This window comes from Sylvia atricapilla, chromosome 22, assembly GCF_009819655.1.
Source record: "Sylvia atricapilla isolate bSylAtr1 chromosome 22, bSylAtr1.pri, whole genome shotgun sequence".
Taxonomy (NCBI): domain Eukaryota; kingdom Metazoa; phylum Chordata; class Aves; order Passeriformes; family Sylviidae; genus Sylvia; species Sylvia atricapilla.
The window spans coordinates 6,023,604-6,036,568 of NC_089161.1; the positions used below are offsets into that span (position 1 = coordinate 6,023,604).

At 47.9% G+C, this 12,965-nt stretch overlaps 1 protein-coding gene across 1 annotated transcript in view; it reads left to right on the top strand.

Moving 5' to 3' along the window:
• The window catches only part of TMCO4 (transmembrane and coiled-coil domains 4), a 36,859-nt gene extending 23,894 nt beyond the window's left edge, over positions 1-12,965 (top strand). The window contains exons 13-14 of the mRNA XM_066334403.1: positions 651-768; positions 11,817-12,965. Of these exons, the coding sequence (XP_066190500.1) occupies positions 651-768; positions 11,817-12,149 (451 nt within the window). The 3' untranslated portion in view covers positions 12,150-12,965. The remainder of the gene's footprint in view (positions 1-650; positions 769-11,816) is intronic.

Below are 12,965 nucleotides of genomic sequence, written 5' to 3' on the forward strand. Positions count from 1 at the left end.
AGTGACTTATGGCGATGCTTTAGAGTAGGAACAAACTCTTCCTAGTTTTGTCACTGAATCCATGTATTTCTACATAAATCAGGAGCACTCCCAGGAGTTTCACAGTCAATATTTATGTCACAACATCAGTGTTGTAGGTCTCATCACCTTTACAGCTTTATGGACTGGAGAACCTGTCAGTACGTGAAACAGATTAAATGCGTCAATGTGCAATCCCTAAACAAACACAGAAATAAACAGAAGGGTCAGGTTTTTAAACTCACTGCAGGTAAAGAGACGACAGCCATGAATAAGAATTCAATTCAGACTTACACCCCTGTGTCCCAGGAACCTGCCCTGAATCCAACAAGTGGTTCCTCATGTGATTGCTACATCACACAGACCTGCAGCAGGTCTTGGTTCAGACGTCACTGTGCTTCCAGCACTTCCACTCTTCTTGTGGTCTGAGTAGTAACACATTGGAAGTGTCCCAAGTCAAGCTGGACAGGGCTTGGAGCAGCCTGGTCTAGTGGAAGGCATCCCTGCCCATGAGAGGGGTGGAACAGGATAAGCTTTAAGGTCCCTTCTGACCCAAAGTGTTCTGGAAGTCTTTGATTCCACGTGGCATTGGTTGGGCAATAGGATTTATTCCCACTCTTCTCTGCTTCCAGGGGGGACTGGCTGCTGAGCTTTGTTTATAGAACCTCTTCTGTCCAGCTCAACGTTGCAGGCCTCCAGCCAGTTGACCTGGATGACAGGAGGATGGTGAACGTGGACCTTTCCTCTGTGGTAAGTTCTCATATTCTCATTTTTTCTCCGTCATTCTTTGCCTCCAGCACTGTAACCCCACACTCACTGTTCTGGGGAAGCTGGGGACTGAAGAGAGCCCAGCCAGGGCTCCAGATACATTGTCCCTCTTTCCTGTCTTTGAGAGAACTCTTATCTACACTTCCCTCTGCGTTTTGTTGGCCCAGTTAGTGCTCAACACTGAGCAAAACAATGAGAATCTACCTCTCCTGTTGGATATTTTTTGGGTTTTTTGGTTCGGACACATCCCATAGTGGAGATAAAAAGTGCTATTACTCCTCAAGAAGTAATTACTCCTCAAGAAAATGCTATTACTCCTCTTGCTGTCACAGAACCATGGAATGGTTTGGGTTGGAAAGAGCCTAGTGTCAAGCCCTGTGAGTGTGGATTCTGGGGAGCTGGGCTCAGCAGCTGGAAAACGTGGATCTCAAACACGCGCCCGCACAGCAGGCGCAACCCACTATCTTATCTTGGTGGAGCCTTCCACACTGCTCAGGTTCAGCCAGGGCCAGGCTCCTGGCCCTTGTACCTTGGTCCCCAGGGCTGCAGGAGGCGGAAATGGTTTGGAATTACAGAAGTTCTGTGATAGCAATGGTTGGTTTGCCAGGTCCTGCTGCCTTTTTGGAGTGTGTGTCTCCAGGAAACAGAGGGAGACTGACTGGTATATCTGGGAAAAATCTAGCTTCCTCAAAGCTATCTGGTGTCATTAGTAATAAGCCACTGTTAGAACAGCTGGCAATATATCTAGCAATATTCAACTCAGTTATCTTAAACTCATCACTACGTTGCTGTCTCTTCCATAGAAAACCATGCAGAACTTATCTTGTATATCCATATCCACAGAAACCTTGGACATGCCATTGTGTTTTGTCCATATCTTAATGTTTTAATTTATTGTTTACTCTCTGCAAACTGGAAGATGCCCAGCACAAAGCTCAGGATATTTTCATGGTCAGCGTTCCTGCTATGACTCTTCTTCCCAAGTGTCCCCACAAGCTGGCAGGGAATGTCAGTGTTGCTCTGGAGCTAAAGGCCCTTTGAAGAGCTTTTAGAATTTTTGGAGCACCAGCTTGCTGAGCCTATAAATACCCAACTGTTCTCAGCTCATTTCATTCATGATAACTGAGCTCTGCACAGCCCTTGGCAGCACACACAGGGCTTGGTGCTGAGCAGAGAACAGACGCTTGGAGGAACAAAACAGGGTCTTCCCAGGAGGAATGATTTTAGTGGAGGCTTTTAAACATGGTCCCTGCATCTTTGCATGTCTTTGGGTTGTCAGCATTTCCACCCACTCCCACATCCATTTTCTCACCATTCCTGAGCTGCCAGTACTCACTTGCTCTCTGACATCTGTTGCTGGCATGAAAATGGCCCAAGGTGCCAAGTGGTGGCACTGGGGTGACATTTCCTGTCAGTCAGTCCGTGTCACCCCTCTCTTTCTGTGTTCCCTTCAGAGACCCTCTTTTTCATGACCCTCTGCTTCCTGAAGCATGAAACTCCCCAGAGCCCTGCACACTCCATCCTGCCTGGATCACAGCAGCTTCCCCACTCCCCTCAGAGGAGCAGGATTTACATTTCAGCTGAATGAATAACATTTGCAGAGCTTCTCTCTGCTTATCTCCCAGAGCTGTGTGTCTGCAACCTGGTTGCCTGGTGCCAGAGTCAGCCCCAGTGCTGCTCTGCTTCAGAAGGAATTGACACTTCCTTCATCTTACTGCAAAGCTTTGGGGAGGAAAAATGTATGTTAAGTAGGTGTCATTGCCTTGATCCATTTTCCAGACCACAGGAAGAAATACAGTGCATCCTGGTGAACATTTTAGAAGTAAAAGGAGCAAGAATGGGGAAGGAAAATCCAGGGACAATATTTTTTAAAGTAGGAAGAAATCAGAAATGGATTTTGCTGCAAGTACACTGAAGAAGCATAGCAGAAAAACACATAGTGATATTTAGAGATATATAGGGATACAGGTATTTTCTTTATGCACACCAGCTCCACCCCTGCAGATGCCCTTGTTGGAGGTTCTTGTGAGTGTCCTGCCAGGAGAAGGACAAGCTGTAACAGAAGAATAAAGTATATCTGATGCAAAGGTGCTCAGCATGAAAATATTACAAAGGCACTGTCAGTATTTTTGGCATCTCCTGGTCCATCCATAATGAGAACTAGTCTGGATCCAAACAGTTTGGTTCTTCTTACTGTGGTAGCACCAGAATCCTCAAATGAGTGGAGGATTAGGAGCTCTCAGTATAAACAGGAATTCACCTCCGAGGTGAATTTCTTGATTAGCATGTTTTTTATATGACTGTCAATAAAAAAAGCAGAGAGAAAAATGTCCTCCCACTCAGCAAATGCAGTTATAAAATCCTTCCTCATGGTTACAAAGGGGCTGATTTATTCTGTGGATTTATTTGACAGCACCTGTTAGAGACCGAGGAAGTCGTGGAGCTGCAGGGGATTATCCTGATTGCTGTTTGTTCTCAGGGGAGTTTGTTCAGTACAGTTTGAATTAGTATTTGAGTATTGCAGAACTGCTCAAGGAGCACCTTCAGGGAGGCTCAGGAGTCAGCAACAGGTCAGGAATGGGTATTTTCACAGCAGCAGAACTCAGGGATGAAATTGCAGGTTTAGAGGCAGTGAGAATGCGTGGCTGGAAGTCCAGTGGAGAGCAAGGATGGATCTTAGAATTGTGGAATTGGTGAGGGGGGGAAAAAGCTCTCAAGAGACCATTGAGACCAGTCATTCCCCCAGCACTGCCATTACTAACCCATGTCCCCAAGTGCCTCATCCACAGAGCTTTTAAATCCCTCCAAGGAGGGGAATTCCATCATTGCCCTGTGCCAGGGCTGAACAGCCTTTTCCATGGAGAAATTTTCCCTAATAGCCAATCTAAATGTCCTCTAACACAGACTGAGGCTGTTTCCTTTTGTCCTCTCACTTGTCACCTGGGAGAAGAGAGCAACCCCCCACCAGGATCCATCCTCCTGTCAGCTCTCAGAAAAGGGACCAAAATTCCCATTTTGAGGGAAGGCAGATTCAAGGCAGTCAGGTACATCAATGCCATAAGCAGATGGAAAGTCTGAATTTTGTGAAACCAAATTATTTTGGCACTTCTGTGAGTCAGGGTTTTTTTTCTCCGAACACATTAAATTGTGGGTTTTCCCACTGTGTTCCCAAGGCTTGCAGCAAAGAATTAATTGTGGTTACAAAATGTGGATTAACTAAGAGCCCTGGGGAGTTGGAAAGGCACAGAAAGGTTGCCAGTATGTCATTGCTCCTTTGTTTCACTTGTTCCCAGTGAGCAGTGCCACCTCCCCAAGGGCAGGATTAGAGGAACAAGTGCTTGGAGCAGAACTCCAAGGCAGCTGCCTGGAGGAGCTGGGAGAGCCCCTCTCCCCTCAGGGCAATAAGCAAGGCTTTGTGGAAACAATTCCATCTCTCTGTTAGGCTGTGAGGTCACAGATATGACTTCCACACCTCTGGAATCATCAGTGGCTTCATCTTCTGTGCTCCTCTTTGCTGTTGATTTGGGAGCTCCAAGAATGCCACATTAAATACATAGTCAAAATGTTTTTCCCTTTGGGACACAAGCAGAGGGTGAGGGCTCTGTCACTGTGTTAGAACAGAGGAAGAAAATGAAAAAGGTTTCCCAAAAAAAAGTGCAAACGAGGCCATGAATAACTTGCAGTTTGTTTTTGCTTTGTGGCTGACAAACCTCAAAGGCTGACATCTCTCCTCGCTCCAGCACACACGGACTGCTCGGGCTGGATGTGCTTTGTGGGAGCCTGGGGATGCTCAGCTGCCTCTAAAGGCAGAGAGAACCATTTTACAGGACTCATATTTCATCAGGCTGGTGCCCAAATTCCCACAACTGGGAACCAGCAGAGTTGCCACAGTTTTCTGCAGATCTACGGGAGGGATTTTCCCATTCCCCCATGGTGCCTGTAACCTGTGTATCCTTCCACAGAGGATTCCCACATTATCTGGGGAGTGTTCACAGCCCCCAGCTTCCCTGGGCAGGGCTGAATTCCTGGGACTGCAGCTTCTCCGTCACAAGAGCAGAGGGAACCAATGCCACATTTGAGTGACTCACAGGTGGCCTATATTTCCATCAAACACAGCCCAGCAGAGGAAATTCACTGTTCCTTTGCAGAGACAGCCAAGTTGTGATGCCAGCACATCTTTCTCCTGTGGAACATGACAAATCACCTGGCATCACAAATCATCTTTGATAGATTTTCTATTCCCACTTGGAGCGCTTTGCATGTGGCAGTGGGACAGTTCCTGCAGGCATCCCCTGTTCTCTCCTGGTTTGCAGTGGGCAGGTCTGTAGCTGTTGGCTTTGCAGGCAGCTTTCCCCATCCCAGCCATTCCTGGAGCAATGCAGTGAGAGTTTTCCCAAAGTACTCTTCAGCTGGATTCTGCAGGATTGGCCACACAGAGCCCAGGCTGATGAATTAAGGATAGAAAATTCAGCTTTTAATTTCCTGTCTTCTACTGGAACATGAATGCTGATTCTGTATTATTTTTCTGCTCCCTTTGAGCTCCCTTTGAGGTCAGAACCTCCTCAGCTAACATGGAAACAAAATCCCAGTGCTATAGCCAATTAAAAGTGTTAATCAAGGGGAAGGCTGACTTTGCTGACACCTTGTGCACATCATGTGTTTGAGATGCTGCAATTAGAGCAGCTGAATTATTGATAGGAGCTGAATGTCACTGAAATACCACAAAGGTGTCACTGCCCCGGTGACACTGGGGAAGGGGGAGAGCTTAAACCATCTGCAAATCCCTGTGAGGTGGATTTATAGGATATCACATTGCTGAGGAGAGATGTGGCACTACTGCACAGCTCTTGGAAATTCCCAAGACTTCTTGTCCAGACACATTACTGCCATCAGCTCATGAGGGATGAGTCAGAACAGGTTGTTGTCCTCAAAACCAGCAAAAATTCCTTTTGTCAATCTCAGGTGACCTTGTTTTGTGGGTTTGAAAACATCAGAGATGGTAATGTTTGAGCTGCCAAATCTCATGTGTTCCTGGAGCAAGATGGGAGAGTAAGGGTGACAATCCCTTTGGGTGTTACAGGAGTCACCCTCTGCTTCAGGCTGGTCCTGATGCATCCTTCTGGTTATGGACACCAAACCTCATCTCAATGTTCTTGTATGGCTTCCTGAAAAACTTTCCATAGTCCTGGTGTGATCAATATATCCAGTATTTTGGCTCACCAGTGGCCTGCTGTGGTTTCTAGTGGCAGACACCTGGGTCCCCTAAGCTCTTTCTATAATTCAGTATATCAATCCAGTCTTTATTTTTCAGATCTCTTGTCCTCCATGGCCCAATGTTCAAATTATTCCTCAGTGATAATTATATGCACAGTTTATGCTGGACCTTTTAAAACACTTTTTAAACCATTGAATGTAAATAATTTCCACTTGGATTAGTACCAAAAACTGAGTATTTAATTGTAGCTACCTTGTAAACAAGTGGTGGTTGTTGGGGAGAGCATCAACAAAAAATAGTCAACAGCAGCTCCACAAACAGTTGAAAAATCAAGGGAAGAGCTGTTTCCTTCAGTGGGATGGCTTGGAGTGCATTACTGGCAACAGAGGGACATTTGTGAAGACACGTTCCCTTCCTTTCAATTCCTAGTCTTTCAAGGACTAATTCAGAATATTAATTCCCAGTTTTGTGCTGCCTGTTGTCACCAGTGTACAGCTGTTCTCCATTTGTCCCTTAGACCTCCAGAAACCTGATTCCTCCATTTGCTTCCTGGGTTTTCTTGTTATACTCTCTATTTTATTCCTCTCCATCTTCTCTTGGAACTGCTGAAGGTAAATTGAGAGTAAAGCTGGCAGAGATTTTCAGCAGTAGATGAATCCAGCAAAAGCCAGTGATTACTCAGAATTTTTAACATTGATCACAAAACATATCAAAGTTTGATGGGAAAAACTCTTGGAAAAAGCTCTTGCCTTGGTGTGGAACTGCTTGAGGGTGTCTGAGGGGAACATCCCTCCATTACCACCCCAGAGGTGACAATGACTGGATCAATCTGTTGTGGCTGAAAGATGATTGCAGAAAAAAATTACAGTCTAGCTCAAAAAATATCACTGCAATGAAAGGAGAACTTTTACCACTCAAGTGAGTTTTGAAATGAGAAGAAAAATAAGAATTGAGTGCCTCATTCTGTCCGCAAAGACTGTGATTGTGCAAAGGGATGATGTGAAAGCAAAGCCTCTGAGCCTCAGCAGTATAAATCTTTATTCTCTCAATTTGTCAGAGCAGAAAGAGAAACAAAGAGGAATAATGCAAATGGCATTGTCAGGATTTCCAATAAATAAATTCAGCTCTATCAGTTTTTTCTCAAATATATTTTTATTGGTTTCTGAAGGACTGCTGGTGCCCAGGATGCACCATTGCTGCAGGTGCCAAATTCAATTGGTGAATTGAATCAATTTTTTAATAAATCCATATAATTTGCAGTTTCTGTATTAGTGGATGTATTCACTGTCCTCCCTTTGAGAAAACATTGTTTCCTGAGAATCCAAACAGAAGAATTTTATTCCTATTCTAACTTCATTCAGCACAGCCTGTGTCAAGGTATGTTGAATGTTTTCTGTTTCCTGCTGTGCAATCTGCTCTGTCTCTGGATTTTTCCAGCTCCTCTGCCCAGGCAGCATCAGGGCTCTGCCACGAGCTGTCAGAAAACTGTGAGAAAACCCAGGACGTTTTCTGCCAGGCTAAGAGTTGAGATTATTCATCTTGGAGAAGAGAAGGCCCCAGGGAGACCTCAGAGCCCTTTCCAGGGCCTAAAGGAGCTCCAAGAGAGCTGCAGAGAAACTTGGGACAAGGGGTGGAGGACACAGGCAATGGCTTCCCACTGCCAGAGGGCAGGGAGAGATGGGATATTGGGAAGAAATTCTTCCTATGAGGGTGCTGAGACCCTGGCACAGGGTGCCCAGAGAAGCTGTGGGTCCTGGAAGTGTCCAAGGGCAGGTTGGACATTGGGACTTGGAGGAGTCTGGGACAGTGGAAGGTGTCCCTGCCATGGCAGGGGTGGAATTGGAGGACCTTCAAGATCCCTTCCAGTCCAAACCATTCTGGGATTCTGTGGATGCCCTCTGTCATGCAGGATATAGCCAGACTCAGAATTAAGGCTTTCACTGACATGTGGGAATATCTGTGACCAGAGAAGCCTGCCAGCCTGGCAGACCTGACTGGATTTTGAGGGATAGCCTGGCAGAGCTTGGGAGCCCTGCAATCCATCAGCCTGTGCCACCATTTGGGCTGTGTGGGCTTGGAGGCAGCATCCAGAATGAGGAGTTTTTGGAAAGCAGCAGGGACCTTTGAGCTGCTTCTCTTCTGCACCAACAGCTCCCAGAGCTGGCAGTTCAGTTCAGAGCAGAGCTGGACTCCAATGCTTGTCTTGGACACCACATTCCCTGTAGCTTTGGGAAAAGGAGAGCAAACAATAACAATACCCAGAGGGGCTGAGCTGGCTCTGCCGTTTGGTTTCACTCTGTGTGACACCCGGGGCAGCTGAGGGCTCCTGGGAGGTGAGCTGGGATTATCCACTGAGCTCCAGAACCTTCAGCTCACTCCAGGAACTCCTTCATCCCCTATAAAATACCATTTGCTATGAGAACAGACAGTATTAACCAAAAGGGAATCCTGAAGGATCCCCTCTGAGGTGGTTGCTGCTCCTGCTGAAATAACCAAGCTCTGCAGAGATGGTTGAACTTGAGGGGATCTTTTGCTGAGGAATAAAGTTGCTGTTTGGACTTGATTGACTTAAAAGACATCAAAGCAGTGAAATTCTCAGGTGTATGAGTGACCTGTGCATTCCCCACCACACTGCTTGCCTCCACAGTGATTCCCTGTGAATCCCTCAGGGGGTTGATGCTGTGGGGAGCAGGAGGAAGGCACAGCTGGGCTGTCCTGTCCTTCTCCTGCCCGCAGGGAGAACAGGGACACTCAGCTGAGCTCTGGCAGTTCCATAGCCCTGCAGAGCATTTGGAGCCATGTGTACTCCTGTGTTGGCTGGGTGGGATGGGTGGAGGAGCTTTTATTGAAGGACACTGGACAGGATCTGGAGTGAGCAATCCAGTGTTATCTTGCTGTGTCGAGCTTGGCCCTGTGATGTCATTGTTGTGACATCAGTGTTGTGACTGAGTCGCCCCTGGGCACGTGTCTGCAGCAGAGCCAGGATTCTGGGGAAAGTTTCCTTTCTGCCAGCCCTTCCCCTGCCCTCCCCTTGGCACACTCTGCTCCTGGGGGTCAAACTGGAAAGAAGCCAGGATTCTTAATCCTCTCCATCCAACAGAAACACTGCCCTGGCAGTTTAATTGTCACAACTGATTGTGCTCAGGGACATTTTTGATACTTTTGGGTGAATTTGGACTTGAAAACCTTTCCAAACGTGGTGGAGTGACTGGCTGATGGATCCCCCAGGGCAAAGCCATCAGCTTTGTCCTCTACAGATTCCCCCTGGAATCACGGCAGTCAGTACCAGAGGCGGCTGGCTCGTGGGTTCCAGTGAGTCAAAGCAACCATAAAGTCAAATATGGCTGGGAGAAGTCATCTAAACAATCCCAATAAACCCACCCCACTGCTTTCTTTACCACAAACAGAAATGTATTTACTGTAGTGCCAAGCACAGTCTTCCTTTTGTCCTAAATTCTCCCTGCACTTTGTTCTGACAAATACTAAAATATTTCTTTATTTGCCTTTAAAGTTTTTATTGACAATGTTGTAGATGTTCCCCTCCCATCTCCAGCACCATCTGCCCAGCAGAGGAAGTCAGGCTTTCAGACTGAAGATAAAAACAAGCTTTAGAGTGCTGGAATTGCTGGGTTTTCCCAACAGGATGGCTTTAAAGTGGCAAGGCAGTTTGTTTGCTGTTCTTTTGCTGGTGGCTCAGTGCAGCAGACAAGAGTCCTCCCTCCTCGTGCATGTCTCAGGGGTTGCTCTGGTCCAGCTTTATGGAATCCTCTCCTATGCTATCCTAGAGACAGGGGTGGGTTTCTTTGGAAGAAACTGAGCAGAGCTGCAGGAAGAACAAACTCTCACAAGGTCTCAGCTTCTCTTTCAGTTTCATGAGCTCCTCAGAATGGCTCATACCCAGCATCTCTCAGGGATCGTGGTGCTCAGGGAAGAGGAATTCCCTGTGTTGTTTTAGTGGAAGCTGCTGGATGCTGAGGAGTAATGAAAATCAGTCCTTAGGGTGGCAAAGGAAATCTGTTCTTTCTGCCTAATGACTCAGTAACAACAGGCTGAGAATTCCCAAGGCAGGGCAGGCAGATGGTGTGACTGGAGAGGTTCTGAATGCAGCAAACCAAGAGCCTTCTGCCCCTGCTCCCAGTAACTCCAGTTCCTTCGTGTCTCTGCCCCCCTTGGCCATTCCTTGCTCCATTCCTTCCTCCAGCCCCTCCCCCCCCCCCCCCAACAGTAAAAAGGTTGTTCTTTTCCATCATTACTTCCATTAACTAACCTGTTCAAAACACCCAGAACCCACTGAGCCATCTGGACGGATTCAAGTCACATATTTGTATTCTTGATGTGCTGATTAAATCCTTCCATTTGCTGCAAGCCCTCAGTGCAGCCAAATGTGCTCCCCCTCCAAAGCTGCTTCACACAAACAGCTCTGAGGGTTGGATTTGTGGAGAAAAGGTTGTCTTTAGCTTTGGGAGAATTGTGCTGAGAACCCTGGTTTGGGTTAGGAGGTACCTTAAAGCTCATCCAGTGCCATCCCCTGCCATGGGCAGGGACACCTTCCACTATTCCAGGCTGCTCCAAGCCCCATCCAGCCTGGCCTTGGACACTGCCAGGGATGGGGCAGCTGAAGGATTGCTATGGCACCAGGCAGGAACAAGCAGAAGATGAGCAGAGGGTCCAGGGCTGGGGTCTTTACAGAGCTCTGTGAAGACCTCTTACCATCATCAGCCCTTCCTGGGGGAGTCATCCCTGTGTGTGAGAAGCAGGAATCCTGCAACTGAGGTTATGGCTATTCCCTGCCACAGAAATTCCCTAATTACTAGCAAGGTTTGGGAAAATAAAAGGCCAAGGCAGTTCTCTGGCTGGGTGAGGAAAATTTAAACTGCTAAAAATTAGATTTACCAGAGATGCTGAAGTATCTGGGGATGTTGTTGGTACATCAATAAGTGCTCGGGACACCTGGAATGGGGAACAAATTTCAGCCTTTCCAGCCACGTGGCCTTTAGCATCAAGAACCATCACCTGCAGAGATTTCCGTTCCTCCTGTGCCCTGATTGGAAGGGAGCTTTACAACATCCAACTCAGCAGGGGTTATCTTGTCATGGAATTAATCTTACAATAAAACTGTCTGGGTTTTTACACCTACTGATGACCTTTATTTGTTTTATGAACTCGTAACTCCTGGGCTCCTGCTTTTACACAGGGCAGGATGGATCAGTGCAGCTTCCAGCTGAGAACCTCGGCTTGGGAGCTCTGTGAGGTTTAATGACTCTGTCCTAATTTAAATAGATAGTCTTGGCTTTTATAAGGGAGCTGAGGCACCTGGAGGACACCTTTAGCAAGAGCAGGCAACTGAACTAAGAGAACTCTCCTGTCTGGGCATCTCTCCCCACTGCAGGGGGGCTTTACCCTCCTTTACCCTCCCAGGATTTGAGGGGTGGAGCTCAGCCAGGCCCAGGCTTTCAAACATCTCAGAGGAAAAGTCATCCAGCACCAGAGTGTGCCCCAAACGCTGCAGCCACTTCAGGCTGCTTGATGGACACCTGCACTTACCCAGTGTTGGAACCATCACTCCTGGAAGTGTTCAAAACACATATGAATGTGGCACTTGGGGCCAGGGGTTAGTGTTGGCCTCGGCATGATGGACTTGATGATCGTAAAGATCTTTCCAACCTTAACAATTCCATGATTCTGTGATTTTGTCCAACCTCATTCTTTCCATCTGTCAGAGCCAAACCCAAGGCAGTGTGGCTGTTGGGATGAAGGATTTGGCTGAGCTGGATCCCTGTGGGTTCCCCACTCACAGAACTCTTGTTCCCTGCAGGTAAACGGCCACCTGGACTACATGAAGCAGATGGACACGATCCTAAAAGCCGTGGGCATTAAAACCAAGGAATGCCAGCCTGAAGAGAAGGGCAGTGGCAGTCTTTTTTCCCCTCAAACCAAGAAATCCCAGCAGGCAGCTGGCAGCGAGGCTCGGGGAGAGGAAAATACGAAGAAAGAGGAGGATGAGGCTGGGGGTGAGGCTCTCCCAGCCAGCTGCTCTCACCAACAGAATTCCTCCAGCTCTGCCCTGGAACAACCCTCCCCTCCCTGCCCAGACTGCTCACACAGCACGGACAGCAAGGACCAGGCAGTGGGGAAAGGAGCAGATTAGGGCAGAGCTGCTCAGCCGGCACAAAACCCGCTGTCAGCACATCCGTGGCGCTGGGATTCCCAGAGGACGGAGCTGGTGGAGCTGCAGCTGCAGTTTCCAGCCCCTCCGGAGAAAAGTGTGGCACTGGCGTGAAATTGGATCAAAGCGCTTGGAGCAGCCGCTCACGGCACCTCCCCGAGGCGAGAGAGGGCTGATTCCTGCCGGAGTCTGCACTGCTCCTCAGGAATCCGGGACAGATCCCATCCAAAGCCTTGCAGGAAGCAGCTGCCCCCCTCGGCACCATATCCCTGCTGTGACTGGGGAAAGCAGGTGGCTCTGAGGGGATTTAAAGCATTTCACAGAGAGGGGTTCATTCCTAGGAAATGAAAAACGTTTTTCCACTGGAGATGAGTTTGGTTTGAGGATCTCAGGTGTGTTCCAGGCTCTACCTGCCCCACTCTAGACAGATCCACATCCACTCCCTGGCTCTGCTCACCAGGAGGGGAAAGGCTCAGGCTGCCAGGCTTCCTTCCCCCACCTGCTGCAGGTTTGCTGCCAGGGCTTGGGCACTTCCCATCTCCAAGACTGTCTCCAGGCTGGGGTTGGTGGGTGTTGGAAGCCCTATTCCTGTTAGAAACATGTTTGGGACCCTGAGTGAAAGCAGCAGGAAAACCGAGGGGATTTTGGATGGTTTATTAAAATTCCTCCCAGGCTCTCCAAGCCAGCAATCCACTGAGACTTTCCTTTTGTATCCCACAGACATCTCCAGCCTTAAAAGCATCATCCAGACACATTTTTAATTGACCTAGAATAAACCAATACTTGGCATAGGATAAA